This window comes from Canis lupus, chromosome 13, assembly GCF_048164855.1.
Source record: "Canis lupus baileyi chromosome 13, mCanLup2.hap1, whole genome shotgun sequence".
Taxonomy (NCBI): Eukaryota; Metazoa; Chordata; class Mammalia; order Carnivora; family Canidae; genus Canis; species Canis lupus.
This window is the reverse complement of record NC_132850.1, coordinates 53,745,026-53,762,074: the sequence shown is the minus strand read 5'-3', so window position 1 is coordinate 53,762,074 and position 17,049 is coordinate 53,745,026. Positions and strand designations below refer to the sequence as shown.

Genomic DNA, 17,049 nt, shown 5'->3' with positions numbered 1-17,049 from the left:
GTGTTCAGCAAGTATTTATTGAATGAACCACATATTAACAAGGATTAACAATCAGTCAGGTGCCAGTTAATAAGCCAAAAAGGAGAACAGAAAGCCTAAAGAAGTGACTAATAAACAGAAAGGTTATCCATAGGCAAATAAGAATGCCAAAACCAAACTTTCTTACATTGAAGTTTCGAAAAGCACATTTTTCAGAGGGCTTCAAAACAGTTAAGGTTAATATACTCTTAAGCGGTGTTAAGGAAGATAATTCTAACTTCTAATTGTCTAGTAAAGAATCTTTCCTTTCCCTACATATTTGTTTGACAATATAAATAGATTTAAAACAAAGGTTAAAAAAATTTTTTTAATTAAAAATAAAAAAATTTAAAAAATAAAAAAATAAAAAATCAAAGGTTAACTTTCTTTTCTTTTTTAACTAAGTGAAATAGAGCTTTTAGTACTTTAAAAACTTACATGGTTCTGGGTTGTATTAAATCATTATCTACTTCCTTGAAACTTTCCTCTATTAGACTTAATTCTAACCCCTAGATTTCACATGTTAAAGTTTTTTTCCCAGGTGTCAGCTCCTCAAACATCTGAAGACAGTAATCATATTTCCCCTGTTAATATCAGGATTTATAGAGACGCCTGGGTGGCTCAGTAATTGAGCATCTGCCCTCAGCTCAGGGTATGATCCTGGGGTCCCAGTATCAAGTCCTGAATCAGGCTCCCTGCATGGAGACTGCTTCTCCCTCTGCCTATGTCTCTGCCTCTCTCTGTGTCTTTCATGAATAAATAAAATCTTTTTTAAAAAATAGGATTTATAAACTAAAAAGTCCCAAATTCTTCAGTTGTTCACTGTCCTACTTTGCATTAGAGTTTCCAAGTTCTCTCTAGTTGTCAAGTTTTAATTAAACTTGGTGCCCAAAAAGAAACAAAACATTTCATACCTAGTCTGAACAGAATAAAAATATTTGGTCTGGAAACAACACAACTTTCCTATATTATACCCTGAATTATAAGAATTTGAGAATCCCTAGAGTACAACTACTCATTCTAATTTTGATAAAATAATTAAGTTCTTACTCTTGGCTGGCTAGCAAACTTTCATTCTTTGCCAAATTCTTTACTTCATTATAAAAGTATGTTATTAAAACAGAAGAATATATAACATATATACAACTATATTATTTACAAAATAAAAACATGTACTCACTCAGGTTTAGAAACAGAAAATTATCAGTAACTTAGAAGTCTCTCCTGCATCATTTCTAATTTCTCCTTCTAACCCTTAACCATGATCCTACTTTTTAAGTGTTAAGCATTCCCTTGCTTTTCTCTATGGTTTTGCCACATATTCCTATATCCCTAAACAATAAATTCTTTAGTTTTGTTTGGCCTTATTTCCTTTTTTTTTTTTTTAAAGATTTTATTTATTCCTTCATGAGACACACAGAGACAGGGTAGAGACAAAGGCAGAGGGAGCAGCAGGCTCCTCACAGGGAGCCTGTGTAGGACTTGATCCTGGGACTCCAGGATCATGCCCTGAGCCAAATGCAGAAGCTCAATTGTTAGGCCTTATTTCCTACACATAATTTCCCATTGCTTCAATTCTTTCAATTTAAAATTTGAATCCTGGGGTGCCTAAGTGGCTCAGTCAATTGGTTAAGCATCTGACTCTTGATTTAGGCTCAGGTGAGGATCTTAGGATCCTGGAATCCAGCCCTGTGTTAGGCTCTCTGATCAGTAGGGAGTCAGCTTGAGATTCTCTCCTCTCTCTCTCTGCCCTTCCCCACAGGCCCCTCACATATGCACATATGCATACTCTCTCTAAAATAAATAAATCTTTAAAATTTGAATCCTTTTGTATTTTACACATTTTTAATAATCCACTTCGTATCTTTCTTACAATGAAGTAAGGATTAAAGTGAATAACCCGTCCACTACCAGCAAAAAAAAAAGAGAGAATAGAGGAAAGATATATATTCTACTCAAGTTAATACACTCCACGAACATAAGATAATGCCATCCTCCCCAATAGAAAACTGAGCTGAAGAGAAGTTTCCCACTTTTCCTAAGTTGGATTTTATAATAGGGCTTTAGAATATATGTAAATTCCCTGAATTGATGAACCATACGTTTAAACAGCATTCCGGGATAAACAAATATAATTAAATAAATTAGCCAATTGTACTTGGTTTATTTAGTTTTGGTTTATTCATACTTCATATCTAAATATAAATATTTGGGAGGTGGCTACAGAATTGATCTTGTCATATACAGAATACTAGACTGAAGGAACTCAAAATAAAAATTACCTGAAAATGCATTTAAAATCTTAAGGCAATGGACTAATTCCCTTAGTCACCAACTCAAATGAGAGAGTGCCTGATACCAGCAATCTACTTTTTGAAGCCTTAGAGGATTAATGAAAAAGCTTGTCCATCTCCCTCCCCAAGTCATGTTCACTAATGTAGCAACTCCTTGTGTGCACATGAACTACAATAAATACAAATAAATAAGTAAAAATAAAGTTTAAAGGTTTTTAAAAATCAAGAGAAGTGAGATTTTTTAAAAACACTGGTGTATACACACACACACATATATATACACACACACACACTTTTATTTATATAATAAAAGTAGATGACTGCAAAAAGACCAGGAAAATCACAGATAACCTAGATGCACTGCAATATAAGTTAAAAATCTTAAGTCTACTACTAAATAAATTAGGAAAAAAAATTTAAGAAATGGAAAAGAAAAAACAATTATGACTATTTCATCATATTTGTAAATGCCCCTCACGAGCTAGGAGAGTGCTTTCATAGGGCAAGTATTCCTATTTTTGCTTAGTATCTCCTTTTTGCCTCTAGTTCGTAAGAGAAAAGGATAAACTTTCCATTGTTCTGATACCATCACTATTTCTGTACTTGATAAAGCTAAATTTCATACCAAGGAATCCCTAAGGGATTCTTGAACACTCAAGAAAACTTAATTTTGAGACCTCAAGGAAACACAGACACATAATATACACAGGTAAGAATCATTTAAATTAGTAAGTATGTCCCTGCTTGAATTATTTTTTTACTTTTGGCAAAAACTGTTAACTTTATAGTACAGAATACAACTTTAAAACTGTTTTCCAAAGATTCATAATGGCTTACTTGGAATCTTATAAAACTCTGTGCTTCAAATAATCTATAGTTTTCACAAATTCGTAACTATAGATTTGATCACTCTTAAACCAAAATTAACACAGCAATAGAAGAAAAAAAAAAGCCACACATATGGCACATAAGCCACAAACTTATTTGTTTACCCCATAACCTGGCCAGTAAACAAGCAGACTGGAACATGTATTGCTGAAACAAAGGTAACAAGAAAAAATATTAAGTTAATAGGCTTGCATTGCAGTCTTACAAAAATTACATAACAAAACAAGATTACAAAAAAAAGTTTAAAAAGCATTTCTTGTAATATCCTTAGAAAATATAATGAAAGAAAAATCAAAGGGAATAAAGGGGAAAGGAGAAAAAATGAGTGGGAAATATCAGGGAAGGAGACAGAACATGAAGACTCCTAACTCTGGAAACGAACTAGGGGTGGTAGAAGGGGAGGGGAGTCGGGGTGACTGGGTGACAGGCACTGAGGAGGGCACTTGATGGGATGAGCACTGGGTGTTACTCTATATGTTGGCAAATTGAACACCAATAAAAAATAAATTTATAAAAAAAAAGGAAAATCAAAAAGTGCAAAAGGTGGAGGTCAACACAGATATATACTGTATAAGGAAGCTAGAATTGTACATCCTAGTTTACATTATTTTTACTTATTCAAGTTTACTCAAATGCAAATCCCTTAAGTTAATCTACATAGAAAAATCAAGCTATGCTGTTTAAACACAAAGGAGACTTCAGTGTACGCTCTCCAAATTATCAGGCAATACAATCACAACAGATTTTTCCTAATGATTGCATTCCTATATACTTTTTAACCTAAAGTTGTAGATACAATTATAGTATAATTCATTATCAGTGTGGTATACAGATGCTATTTACTGAATCAAAACACAGGAGAGTATATAGACAAATCACTTTCTTAAAATTTGAACTATATTATGTATTTTTAAAAACCTACATATAGGTCATTTTTATAGTTCAAATGTCACTATGAGATATACAATGGCTCACATGTAACTAGCATATCTTCAGGCAAATACCACAAATTTAAAGAGTAAGGGAATCTGAGTTCTTATTAACTTCTAATTAGATGGTAGAACTAAAGTGTTTTGTTGTTGTTGTTGTTGTTGTTTTATTTTATTTTGAATCCCCAGAGGTAAAAACACCATTCTTGGACATAGTGCACTACTATGTCTTGCAAAGAGGATGTATTACTCTAGAACAGAGGATAAATTGGCTCTAGAGTAGATGATACATCTGAAATTAACTCACAGAAGTAGACGCTATATGTAATCTAACCAAAAGGCCTGGAAGCAACTGACACTGAATAATTTTTAAGTAGTTAAAAGCACAGATAATTACTTAAATAAAATCATAGTAAAACTGCTTTTCCAAAACATTTTCTGTCAACATTCACTAGTCCACTTACTAAATTATATTGCTCTATCATAAGCAATTGTTGTCTACTAAATTTTAAATAGGAAACAGAAATAACGGCACAACAGGCAGAAGACTAATGCAGCTTTTCACATAGATTTTACGGATTCTAACCCTCTCTTCCAAAAATAAGCCACAAAGGAGAGAAAAATCAATGTAACACTGAAATTTCTTTCAACGCCATGCTAAAAAATATATTTAGGTGACATCATGTGGCAAAATTAGAAACTGCTGCTGACATCTAAGAATAGAGTATACGTGCAAAATTTATTGTGGCGTTTGATATGAGAGGGGAATATTTACAAACCATTACTTCTTAAATATTAAATGACAAAATCAGATGTTAAATTTCAAAATAAAGCAGTTGCACCTGTTAAAATGTGTATTAGAACAATTATTTTAGGAATGTATTAACCAAAGATATGAAAGAAAATGGGATCAAACAGGATTAAATAAATATATAAAGCAAATGAAATCACAGATCACATTAGCAGTTAATAACTATGGAACAAATACTGACACATGATGTTTTAATACACATCATTATTTTCCTAGATTTTCTGTTACAAAAGAAAACAAATTTCCAAACTTTTAAGTAATTATGTTGTTTTATACAATCTTGGTTTTGATTAGATTTAACTGAAAAATTCAGGAAAGGAAATAACCAAAAAGCAATTATTTGTCATCATGCAAATAAAACAGGTGACTCTTTCCTTTTTTTTTTTTTTAAACCAGTTGTTCTGCTGTGAAGTAGACAGATAAAAGCTTTCAATTAAATACAGGAAGGGATACTAAACTGAAAGTTAATTATTGCAAAAGCAACTCTTGGTTTCAAACTATTTGAATTCAAATATATATATTTTGGTATAGTTTTTTTTAAATTCAAGTATTATTTTTGGCCCTTCATAAGATTTTCACTGTATTTTAAACAAAATCATAAATTGGGGGGGGGATAAAGGAATCATTAAAGCTCACTAAGTAAAACCCTGATACTTTAGAGGTGAAGGCACTGAGGTCCCCAAAGAGTGAATGATTCATTTGCCATCCAAGATCATGGTTTGTTGGTGGTTGAGGTTAAACATTCTTCTATTTTTACTCAATACTCTATGTTAAATAAGCTGCTTCTCTCACATTACTAACTCCATAATTATGGTTCATTAATACAGAAGTGTTAATAAGATAAGAATTATGAGTAATACCAGATGATGATATTTCAGGAAAAAATATAAGTTTCAAGAGGAACAGAAATATGTTTTCATGAGCACTAGGCCCCCTAGAGGGTCAAAGATACATAGTTGAGTTAATGGAATTTTCATTTCACCATTTGGTCATATGAAAGCAAATTAATGAACAAATGTTGGTGCTATTCCTACTTCTTATTTAAGTGAATTTTATAGCAAATTATTTTATTCTTTACATCAATTTGAAATAGTATCATCAAAGTTAGGTCCGTAATTAAAACTGGAAAAGACAACTTTCTAAAAGTATTACTTTTTAAATTATTTATAATAAATTTTGTTACGATACAACCATTTTATGTATTTAGCTTAAGTGTCTCCCAAAATATTATCTAAATTTAAAAAAAGAGTTTCTGTTTCAAAGCAATTTATTAGATATTTTTAAAATCACAATTTTATTTTTGCATTTCTGCCCATCAATCTGGAAATGATAACTCATAAGAAAAAAAGCACCAATTATTTTTCAGATTAAAACTTCTCAGAAGTTTTACTTTCATCCCATTGTATCTTCTATTTTATTTTATAACTGTCAACCAAATTACAAGTAATAGCAAAAAATCAAAACCTAATTTTAATGATAGTAAAGGGATAGCAAACATAATGGCTATCATGCTTAGAATATATTTCTAAATATTTTTCCACTCTATAACTACAAAAAAATAAAAATTCTAATGATGTATGTCATTACAAAGTAAAATATGAGAAGCAATATGCAAGTCAGCCACAAAGTGAATACTGGAAACAGAATGTAAAGGAGATATTAAAAAAAGACCATAAAATGACACGTAAAATAGTCCACACAAATTAAGATCGATTCATCCAGAAAAAAAAATCACTTGCTCAGAAGAAAAGCAACTAAAGCCACATAGTTGTACTAAAAAACAAACAAACAAAAACAACTTGCAAAGTTTTAAAAAGCAAGACTGGTGAAATTTCAATTAACCGAAGGCCACATCCTCTCAACTTCTAATCTTTAAAATCAACTGAAATCACCAAAGCAAACACTATACACAACTGTTTGCCACTTAACCCACCACCATGCTATTTTTCTAGCAAGAATTTGCACATTGTACTCCTCTGCCCATGAACTCTCCTCAAGATTTACAACTCAAATCAGGTGGGAGGTATGCCCTTCCTTTGTACTCTCAAAACAACCTCTGCAGAGTTTGTGTCTCTGCTTTTTTCAGTAAATCATGAGGTCTTAAGACCAAAAACAGTATTTTATTTGTGTTTATCTCCTGATACTTAGAAAAGTATGCTTAGTACGTGAGAGGCATTCAAGTTCTTTAATTAAACTTCATCCATCATAGACAAAACAACAGCATACAAGTCAGATGAAATTCAATCAATGGCACTAGCTGCTTTGTGACAGAGGTTCTCTAGTCCTGTTTGAAAGTTTTGTGTGGTCATACAAGTAAAAAACTGCCACTTACATTGGTATTAAACACAGAAATAAGAAAAGAAATGCCCTGCCTTCAATTAGTTGTTAATGAGTTATTTAACAAGGTGAATTGCCAATAACACATTTGAGGCTACCTTCCTCCTTCCAGTAAGTATTCTCCAGGACTTTCTTTCTTCAAAGCTATAATTCTCCAGGACGTTCCTTTATTTCCTTTATTTTGCTTATCCCACTTAGGTGGTGAAGAATCCTCCAGGGGAAAGCAGTGGCAAAATTGGAAGGCCCATATTCAAAACAGAGGCAAAGTTTTAGGAATATCAAGATTATTCACATGATAGTCTGATCCATTATTAAACAGATATAAAATTATGAGATAGAAAATGCTTATTTAAAAAGATACTGAATGACCCACAATGTCTCCATACATCAAATACTTAGTACAGAAACTCTTAGCCTATAAGTATATATTCTATGTATTAAACCCACTGAGTATCCCACTTATCATAGGTTCCTAAATATAAACGGGTAACAATTTCTTATCCCATTGGTTGGGTGATCAATTTCCAGTGAGGTTAGGGAAATCATTATCTGACATTATGAAGATGAAGATAGTCTCTAACTTTCACATCAAAAACAAAACAAAACAAAAAACAAACAAACAAAAAAAAACACAAAGCATTCAATTTTGGCATTAATCCCAAGCTTTTAGTTTCATCTATTGAGGTATTTTGCTTAAAACAGAGTTCACTTTAAATGGGACCAAAAAACCCAAAATTTTTTAAAAATTGATTTTAAAGTACTACTCACCAAGAACTTTTGGGGTTCTGCTAAGAAGTAAACTATCTGATCTCTAATACTCGTTTAGGTAACTATTATGCCTTTAAGAAAACTATTTTCCTCATAACACCAATGATAATCATTTAAAGTCTCATTTTTCCTCTTTTACTTTTCAAACCTGAAAATGGGCATGGTAACACCAAAACAATGTGGATATTAAAAGTACATTCTTAAAAGATTCTGAAATAAAAAGATAAATGACCATTCACATATAATAATCAAACATCATCAAGGCTGGATAATAATGCTCAAAACAGCATCAAACTGAAAGGGTTAACAGAAGGGTATCAAAACAAACTAAAAAAAAAAAAAAAAAAAAAAAAAAAATTACTACACCAAAGAAGACATCTTAAAATGGTAGTTAAATTCACTGCCTAGAGAGATAGAATTCTTTAAGAAAACAGAGCCAAAAGATGATTTAATATTTAATGAACTCTATTTGAGAGATTCCAGGAACCAATAACCATCTCTCAAGATCTCAGGAAAACCCAATGCTTGAAACACGTAAATATTTAGCAGAATATGAAGAACACACCACCACTACCAACTGATCTCAGCCCTTAACCACCCAATAAAACTTTGCAACTTTTAGATAAAAGAATTTGCACCTAAAAAGACATCAACTCTTTAAAGCCCAGAGACTCCAATATTAACAAAAGTAAAAAGCAAGTCAGAATACTGCCACAACAATATTCAAGCTATATGTATCTTAATCTCCCATATAGCAACATGTAACCTCTTGGCTATCTATAGCTCCCCGCCCTATTTTAGTAACCTCCAAAGGTGAGGCATTTGTTTTCTGACCAAAGATTCCTTGACTCCTAATTTATGATTCCTATACTTCCCTAAATTCTATCCCTCCTTCTCCTCAGCTGCCTCTACTCCACCTTCTCTCACATTTCTAGTCAACTCCAATAAGGATTTTTATGTTACACCCTGAAGACAAGGCCTTAGGCCTTGTATACAGCATCCAAACAAGCCCTAGTGTTTAACATTTTTGGCTTGTATCTTAGGTCTTTTCTCTTAGGTAATTAGAAACTGAGAAAATGCATGAAACACAAATTGACCATTTTTTAAAAGTAGCTTTTACATAAAATTGATAAAATCTGAAATAGATGACTAAACTGTGCCCTCTAAGTATTTCATTTATTGAAGCTAATTTCATCCCTAAATAACAAAATTAAGTTGTGAATACTATACTTGAACAGGGATTTTCTTTGGAAACTATAAGGTCATTAGAAGTTAACTATGGGAGCAGCCCAGGTGGCTCAGTGGTTTAGTGCTGCCTTTGGCCCAGGGTGTGGTCCTGGAGACTTGGGATCAAGTCCCACGTCGGGCTCCTGCCATGGAATGGAGCCTGCTTCTCCCTCTGTCTGTGTCTGTGCCCGCCCCGCCACCACCCTCCCTGTCTCTCATGAATAAATAAATTAAATCTTTAAAAAAAAAAAAAAAAAAGAAGAAGAAGTTAACTATGGTCCTAGGACTCAAATAAAAACCATCTTAATAATGGAATTAAAAGCTGATGAAAAACTTCTGGTTCCATATAACATCTGATCTTCTTTATAGGACAACCAAATGGGCAAATCATGTCTAAACAGAAAATCTGACATAAACTAAGGCTATACTTTAAGAATATTGGAAATTTAAGCGAAGTTAAATTTGTAAGGGAAATGAGTGGGGATAGAAATATGTTTCAGTATTACCATGTTAGATCAGATACAAGTATCAGAAAACCTTGCTCAGCAACTAATTACCTATACTCCACTCCAAAAAATAATTTGATCCATTTTTCTCTAAGGACCCTAATTTGAATTACTTGCTGTTCAAGTCATTTTATCTTTAACCTAAATTGTCTTTATTAAAATAAAAAATGGAAGGCTTCTATTTTGTGCATTAACGAAAATTATACCTAAGAATTTATTAACTTAAATTTCAAGACTGTAAAATTCTCAACTATCTCCAACTGAGTTATTACTGAGGACACTACCAAAAAGTTTCTTTGAAAGAAACCTACCCTTCTGCCCTAAAATTCTGAATATCCAAGTCTCCTAAAAATATGCATACCCTGGGAGTGGCTATGATAGATAAGCACTGTATAAAATACATCCGTACAATGTATAAAATTCTCTCCCCTTGACAGTGGTTTTCCTTTTAGACTGCCTTACCTTTAATAAATCTGTGACTACCCATTTTAAATAAGCTTCAGCTGTATGGTTCTGCAACCATAAAATAAATCAATTTTAAACTAAGAGTTTGACAATTATAATCAAGAAACAATTATAATCAATCGTAGGGGACTCTTCCTTCTTCCTTCTTATCGTTATTTTTAAGGAAACCACTATCCTTCTAATGTCATTTGGGGCACAAAATAATCACCAACTGAAATCTATAGCTAAGTTAAACAAAAAAAAATGAGAAAAAGTAGGGGCAGGGAACTAACATAACAATAAAAAACAGAATACCAGAGTGATACTGCATCTCTTCCTTCACAATGCCAAATATTTTGTTACCATATGACCCAAAGCCTTTTTAACTATCCCTCAAAGGCTTTAGAGAAACCTTTCTTCAAAGCATGAAATTAAAGAGGGAAATGGTCATAAACATCTCTTAGTGATGCTTTTTGTCTTTAGATGAGTAATAATGATGAATTTCCAGATTGGTGAGCATAAGGCTGTGTCTACACAGGACCCACCTGAAATGCCTCAGATTTTACCAACTCCCTACTGATGCCCCTCAAAATGACTACTGTGTAGACTTCACCAAAGATGTGGGGACACTCTTAGAAACTGGCTTAAAATAACATCATATGGAAATGATCAAATGAGAATTAGTCATTATAAAAACAACAAATTAATGAAATAAGATTATGAACTCTATAAAATAAATCAAAACCAAATTTTCCCCCAAGTAAGCAATGTTTAAAAAGCTAAATACAGGAAGATTATGCAAGAGAAAAGTCTCAACAAAATTTACCATGAATTCATAAAATTGAGGTAAAATTCAGGTTAAACATTACAAATTCTAAATAATTCAAAATAATTTATAATAATACTTCTTCCTCATTTCATATTCTATGATATTATTTAAAGTATTTCTAAACTTACCCAAATGAAGTAATGTAAACTGGGCTGCCAGTTCCTTTGCATCTTCTAATGTAGTACAGAGTTTGTCTGGCATAAAGTAACTCTGGGATCCATTTGCAATAGCAGGAATAACAATTTTATATACCAAGAGTACTTTCCCATCTTGACTTGTTGTTGAATATAAATAATATTCTGGTGGTGCCCAATTATTTTTGTTGCAGTAATAATCCAAATGCATTACTGCAGAATTGAAATGATTGGATTTTAAAGAATACATGCTAATTGGAGTAAGCTTTGTTCCAGGAAAAAATGGATAAGTGCATCTTTCGATTTCAGGGGGGCTTGGGCTATGCTGACCATTGAGACGAGCTGGAAGAGTTGGTGGTTTGCCTAGAGTTTTTGGGTGGCTCTCTTCTTTGTTAGCAAACACAATCAGGTTTTCAGAATTAGGGCTAATCTGACCATTAAGATGCTGTCTCCAAGTGTTTTCTTTATTTACTGGTTTTGCCAGTGTTACCTCAATACTTGCTCCATCAATGCATTTTCCATTCATAACAGACATAGCAGCCACTGCATCTTCTCGGTTGAAAAAGTGAACAAAAGCATAATCTCTAAGTTTCTTTACTCGTTCAACTGCACCAGGTTTGAATTTGTTGAATTCTGCTTTAATAGTCTCCTCTGTAGTTGAGATCATTAAATTTCTTACATAGAGAACTTTAACTCTCTGCATGGTTTCCTCATCAACCTCTTTCTCTGGGTCAGCCCAATCTACCTGAATGGTATGGCCCCATAGTTGGAAGGTACCTATAAAAAAAGAAATTAACCTGAAGACAATTAAAACAACTAAAGGGGAAAAAAAAAAAAAAAAAAAAAAAAAAACCAACAACTAAAGGTCAAAAACTATTAAAGAAAACTTTCTCCAGAGAAGCAGGAACACAAATACCTATCAGTATACTTGATTAAACATTAGTTTCTCACAAGAAAACCTTCATGAAAGTTTTTACTAAGGCAAACAAACCCCAGCTAGAATTTACAATACAATTCATTTCAAGAGTCAACAGTACAAAGACACTTCAAAAACACTTTTACCAGAAGAATTAGGTACTGTCCTTTGGATTTTTATCAAACAACAATTAATACCACAAAAAAGTGTATACATCCAGTAAATTAGTATATAACTACAGATAATGACTCATAGGAACAACTTCTGGCCTTCTTAAAACCCTTATTTCACTTCTTACTCAAAAAACCTACCTCTTTAAAGATACTACATATTTTCAAAATATTGATCTATGAGGTGTCATTCTTCCATGTTTATACTACGGCTAATATGAAAAAATAAACTTCAGAAGGACAAGCTTACCTGGAATTAGTTTTCTCCTAGCCATAGCAGCAGCTCTGTGAGATTCATATTCAACAAATGCAAAACCACGATTTTTGGTTTTATCAGTTGCACTTGGATAAACAATGACATCTACAACTCCTTCTGTAACTTTCTTCATTTCATCCAAAATTTCTTCTTTCTTCTTTTCCTTAGGAATAGCTCCAATAAATAATCTGCAATTATCCAAGCTTACACACACACCAATAAACTTCCCTGGTCGAATCTCATAATTATTAAGAATTCTGATGGCTAACTGAGCCTCTTCTTTTGTAGTGTACATCACAAAAGCATACCCTCGATTTTCACCACTAAATTCCATCATAAGTCGAAATTCATATATCTTTCCAGCTCTTTCAAATACAGGAACTAACTCATCTTCATACATATCACGAGGTATTTTCCCTACAAAAACTTCACAGCCTCTAGGTGGAGGGGGACCTTCCCAACCTGAAAGTCAAAAATAAACAAATTCTAGTTAACATATTTATATGCACTATTCAATGATCATTCATTCCACAAATTTACTGTGCTTTCTATGTGCTGTGCACCACTCCAGATGTTGAGGATACAAATGAACAAAACAGAAGACCTTTCCCTCATTGGCTTAAATTCAATAGAGAAAAGAGGCTATGATTGGTAAGTGCTATGGGGGGAAAAAAAAAAAAAAAGCCACACAAGAGTTGATATTTTTGGTAGTCAGGTAAACCTTCTCTGAGAACATGAAGTTTAAACAGAGACCTGAATAAAATGAGGGAATAAGCCTTCAGAACATATCATTAAGAAAAAGCAAGTGTTTTATATGTTAAAACAACATCAAGTGCATAGGCCTGTATGGCTAATGAGTACTTGAGGTAGTATTAAAGTGGTGGGCATTGCAGCCATCCATGTGGCTACAGGCCAGATTTTAAGTCTAACAGAAAGATAATTGGAGAGTTATGAGCAAATAAGTTATACTAGCTACTAGAACAGCAAAACATATTTAGATAGCTGTTTCCATCTGGTTTGCCTCTAGTATAAACACCACTCCTCTACTCACTGCTCTTTCAAAATCTTCCCCAAAACAACCTCTCCTTTAATAGTTAAAGGATTCTTTCCCCCGTAACTCAATCCTGACTTCTTTATAAACCCAACTAGAACACCTGAAAGACTCCACCAAAAATTGCTGGAACTGATACACAAATTCAGTTGCAAGATATAAAATCAATGTACAGAAATCTGCTGCATTTCTATACAAAAATAATGAAGCAGCAGAAAGAGAAATCAAGGAATTGATTCCATTTAAACTGCACCAAAAATCACAGATATTCTTAGATACCTAAGAATAAACCTAACCAAAGAGGTAAAAGATCTATACTCTGAAAACTACAGAATGCTCATGAAAGAAAATGAAGAGGACACAGAGAAATGGAAAAACATTCCATGCTCACGGATTGGAAAAACAAATATTGTTAAAATGTCTATACTACCCGAAGCAATCTATACATTTAATGCAATCCTTATCAAAATACTAGTAGCATTTTTCACATAGCTAGAACAAAAAAAATCTGAAAATTTGTATGTAACCACAAAAGACCCCAATTAGCCAAGGCAATCTTGAAAAAGGAAAAAAAGCTGGAAGTATCATGATTCTGGACTTCAAGCTATATTACAAAGCTGGAGTCATCAAGACAGTATGGTACTGGCACAAAAAGATACATAGCCCAATGGAACAGAAAACCCAAAAATGGACCCACAACTGTATGTTCAACTAATTTTTGACAAAGCAGGAAAGAATATCCAATGGAAAAAAAGTCTCTTCAGCAAATGATATTGGGAAAACAAAATGTTAGACGACAACATTCCGAAGAATAAAATTGGACTACTTCCTTATACCACACATAAAAATAAATTCAAAATGTATGAAAGACCTAAGTGGGAGACAGAAAAACATCAAAATCCTAGAAGTGAATACAGGCAGCAAACTCTTTGATCTCAACCATAGGAACTTTTTTTTTTTTTAAGATTTATTTAGGGAAAGAGCACACATATGCATGCAAGCCTGAGTGGGGGGAGGGACAGAGGGAAAAGGAAAAAGAACTTCAATCAGACTCCACACTGAACAGAGAGCCCGACATGAGGCTCAATCTCATGACCTTGAGATCACGACCTGAGCTAAATCAAAAGTTAGATGCCTAACCAACTGAGTCCCTGAAGCACCCCACTATAGCAACTTCTTACTAGACACATCTCTGGAGGCAAGGAAAACAAAAGCAAAAATGAACTATTGGGATTTCATCAAAATAAAAAGCTTCTGCACAGTGAAGGAAACAATCAATGAAAGTAAAAGGCTGCCTACAGAATGGGAGAAGATATTTAAATAACATCTAATAACGGATTAGTATCCAAAATCTATAAAGAACTTATCAAATTTGGCACCCAAAAAAACAAATAATCCAGTTAAGAAATGGGCAAAAGATATGAATAGACATTTTTCCAAAGAAGACATCCAGATGGCCAAAAGACATGTGAAAAAATGCTCCCCATCACTTATCACCAGGGAAATACAAATCAAAACTACAATACACACCTGTCAGAATGGCTGAAATTAACAACACAAGAAAAAACAAATGATGGCAAAGATGCCAAGAAAATGGAACCCTCTGATACTGTTCATGGGAATGTAAACTGGTGCAGCCACTCTAGAAAACAGGAAGTTCCTTAAAAAGTTAAAAATAGAACTACCCTATAACCCAGCAGTTGCACTACTGGATACACAGGATAAAAAAAAAAAATACTGATTTGAAGGGGCGCATACACCCCAATGTTTACAGTAGCATTTATCAACAAGAGCCAAATTATGGAAAGAGCCTAAATGTCCATCAATTGATGAATGGATAAAGATGTAGTACACACACACACACACACACACACACACACACACACACACACAATACGGGATATTACTCAGTCATCAAAAAGAATGAAATTTTGCCATTTGCAATAACATGGATGGAGCGAGGGTATACTATGATGCTAAGTGAAATAAATCAGTCAGAAAAATACAAATACCATATGATTTCATTCATATGTGGAATTTAAGAAACAAAACAGAGGAATATAGAGGAAGGGGGAAAAAAGAGAGGGAAGCAAACCATAAGAAACTCTTAACTACAGAGAACAAACTGAGGGTTGCTAGAGCCAGGGAGTACAGGGGTCATTACCTGGTGGTAGGTATTAAGGAGGGCCCTTGCTGCATTGAGCACTGGGTATTATATGTAAGTGATGAATCGCTGAATTCTAATCCTGAAACCAATATTACACTATATGTTAACCAACTAGAATTTAGTAAAAATTTGGGGGAAAAAACCTGCAAACCCAACTTCCTTCTCAACTATTTCTTAAATCAAGAGCAGAGATGAAAAAAAAAATAAAAGAATCAAACATGCATAATATACACAATCTACCTCTTTTCTGTCACAACAGTAAAAACGATTGCTAAGGTCTCACAACAGTAAAAACGATTGCTAAGATCTTAAAGCAGTTATGAGGAAAGAACTATTGTTCGGCATACTTATGGATATGTATACCTAATGTACATTAAAGATTCAACTTTTTTGAACATAAATAAATCCACACCTGGAGGAGGACCACCAAATTTTCTTTGCCCATTCTCTTGAACCATGTTGTAACCAGTCTTTTCCATCAAAGCAAGTAATGCTGCTTCATTCTGAATACCGGTTCTGACTTTACTGCATCCATTTGTTCCATCTATGTTTTCTTCATTCATGGTTGCAGTTCCTAAAACAATATTCAAAAATAATGTTTATGACATGAAGCCACAGAGCTCTGTGAAGGATTTCTTTGGGTTGCAAGGAACCAAAAACATTTGTGGATGCTACATTTGGTGATCACTACAGTCCTGCCCACTAGGTTCTCCACAAATGGAAGCTAGAAATTTCATTTAATGTCACTGATCAATCAAGCAGTACCTTTAGAAAGTCTAAGCTACAAGAAAGGGAGGCAAAAGTAAAAAAGAGAAAAGAACAAAAAAAAAAAAGAAAAAGAAAAAAAGAATAAGTGAAAAGGAATTAGCAAAGAAAAAAAGCAAAAGAAGTAACAAAATAAATATACTGCCATTAATGAATATGACCACTGCTGATCGATACAGCCAAAATTTAAGTTTTTTATCATATAGGCCAATTGGATTTTACTGTGCCTTACATTTTTCGGATAAATGTAGCCTAATGCCAGTATAGCTCACGTTGTCAACAATCTTTAAGAGCTCCACTAGTTATCAGAAATTGAACAGATGCTCGGAGTTGGAGTAAGTAAAGAGAACTTCAAACCAGCCCCTGTTCCTAAAAGCAGCTACTAGAGAAAGCAGGGATCACATTCTCTGAGCAGAAACAGGAACTACTGTGATTTTCAACTAGCAGCAGCTTAAGAAAATTACCTAAGGGGTTCATGGGTGGCTTAGTAGGTTAAGCATCTGACTCTTGATTTCAGCTCTGGTCATAACCTCAGGGTT

The 17,049-nt window shown here is 33.4% G+C and overlaps 1 protein-coding gene across 7 annotated transcripts in view; it reads right to left on the bottom strand.

Moving 5' to 3' along the window:
* Window positions 1–17,049, bottom strand: part of RBM46 (RNA binding motif protein 46) — a 49,585-nt gene that overhangs the window by 19,355 nt on the left and 13,181 nt on the right. For all 7 annotated transcript variants that reach the window (XM_072773729.1, XM_072773733.1, XM_072773732.1 and 4 more), the window contains 3 exons: window positions 16,158–16,319; window positions 12,522–12,989; window positions 11,180–11,962 (listed from right to left, as the gene is read on the bottom strand). In XM_072773729.1, the coding sequence (XP_072629830.1) occupies window positions 11,180–11,962; window positions 12,522–12,989; window positions 16,158–16,308 (1,402 nt within the window). In that variant the 5' untranslated portion in view covers window positions 16,309–16,319. The remainder of the gene's footprint in view (window positions 1–11,179; window positions 11,963–12,521; window positions 12,990–16,157; window positions 16,320–17,049) is intronic.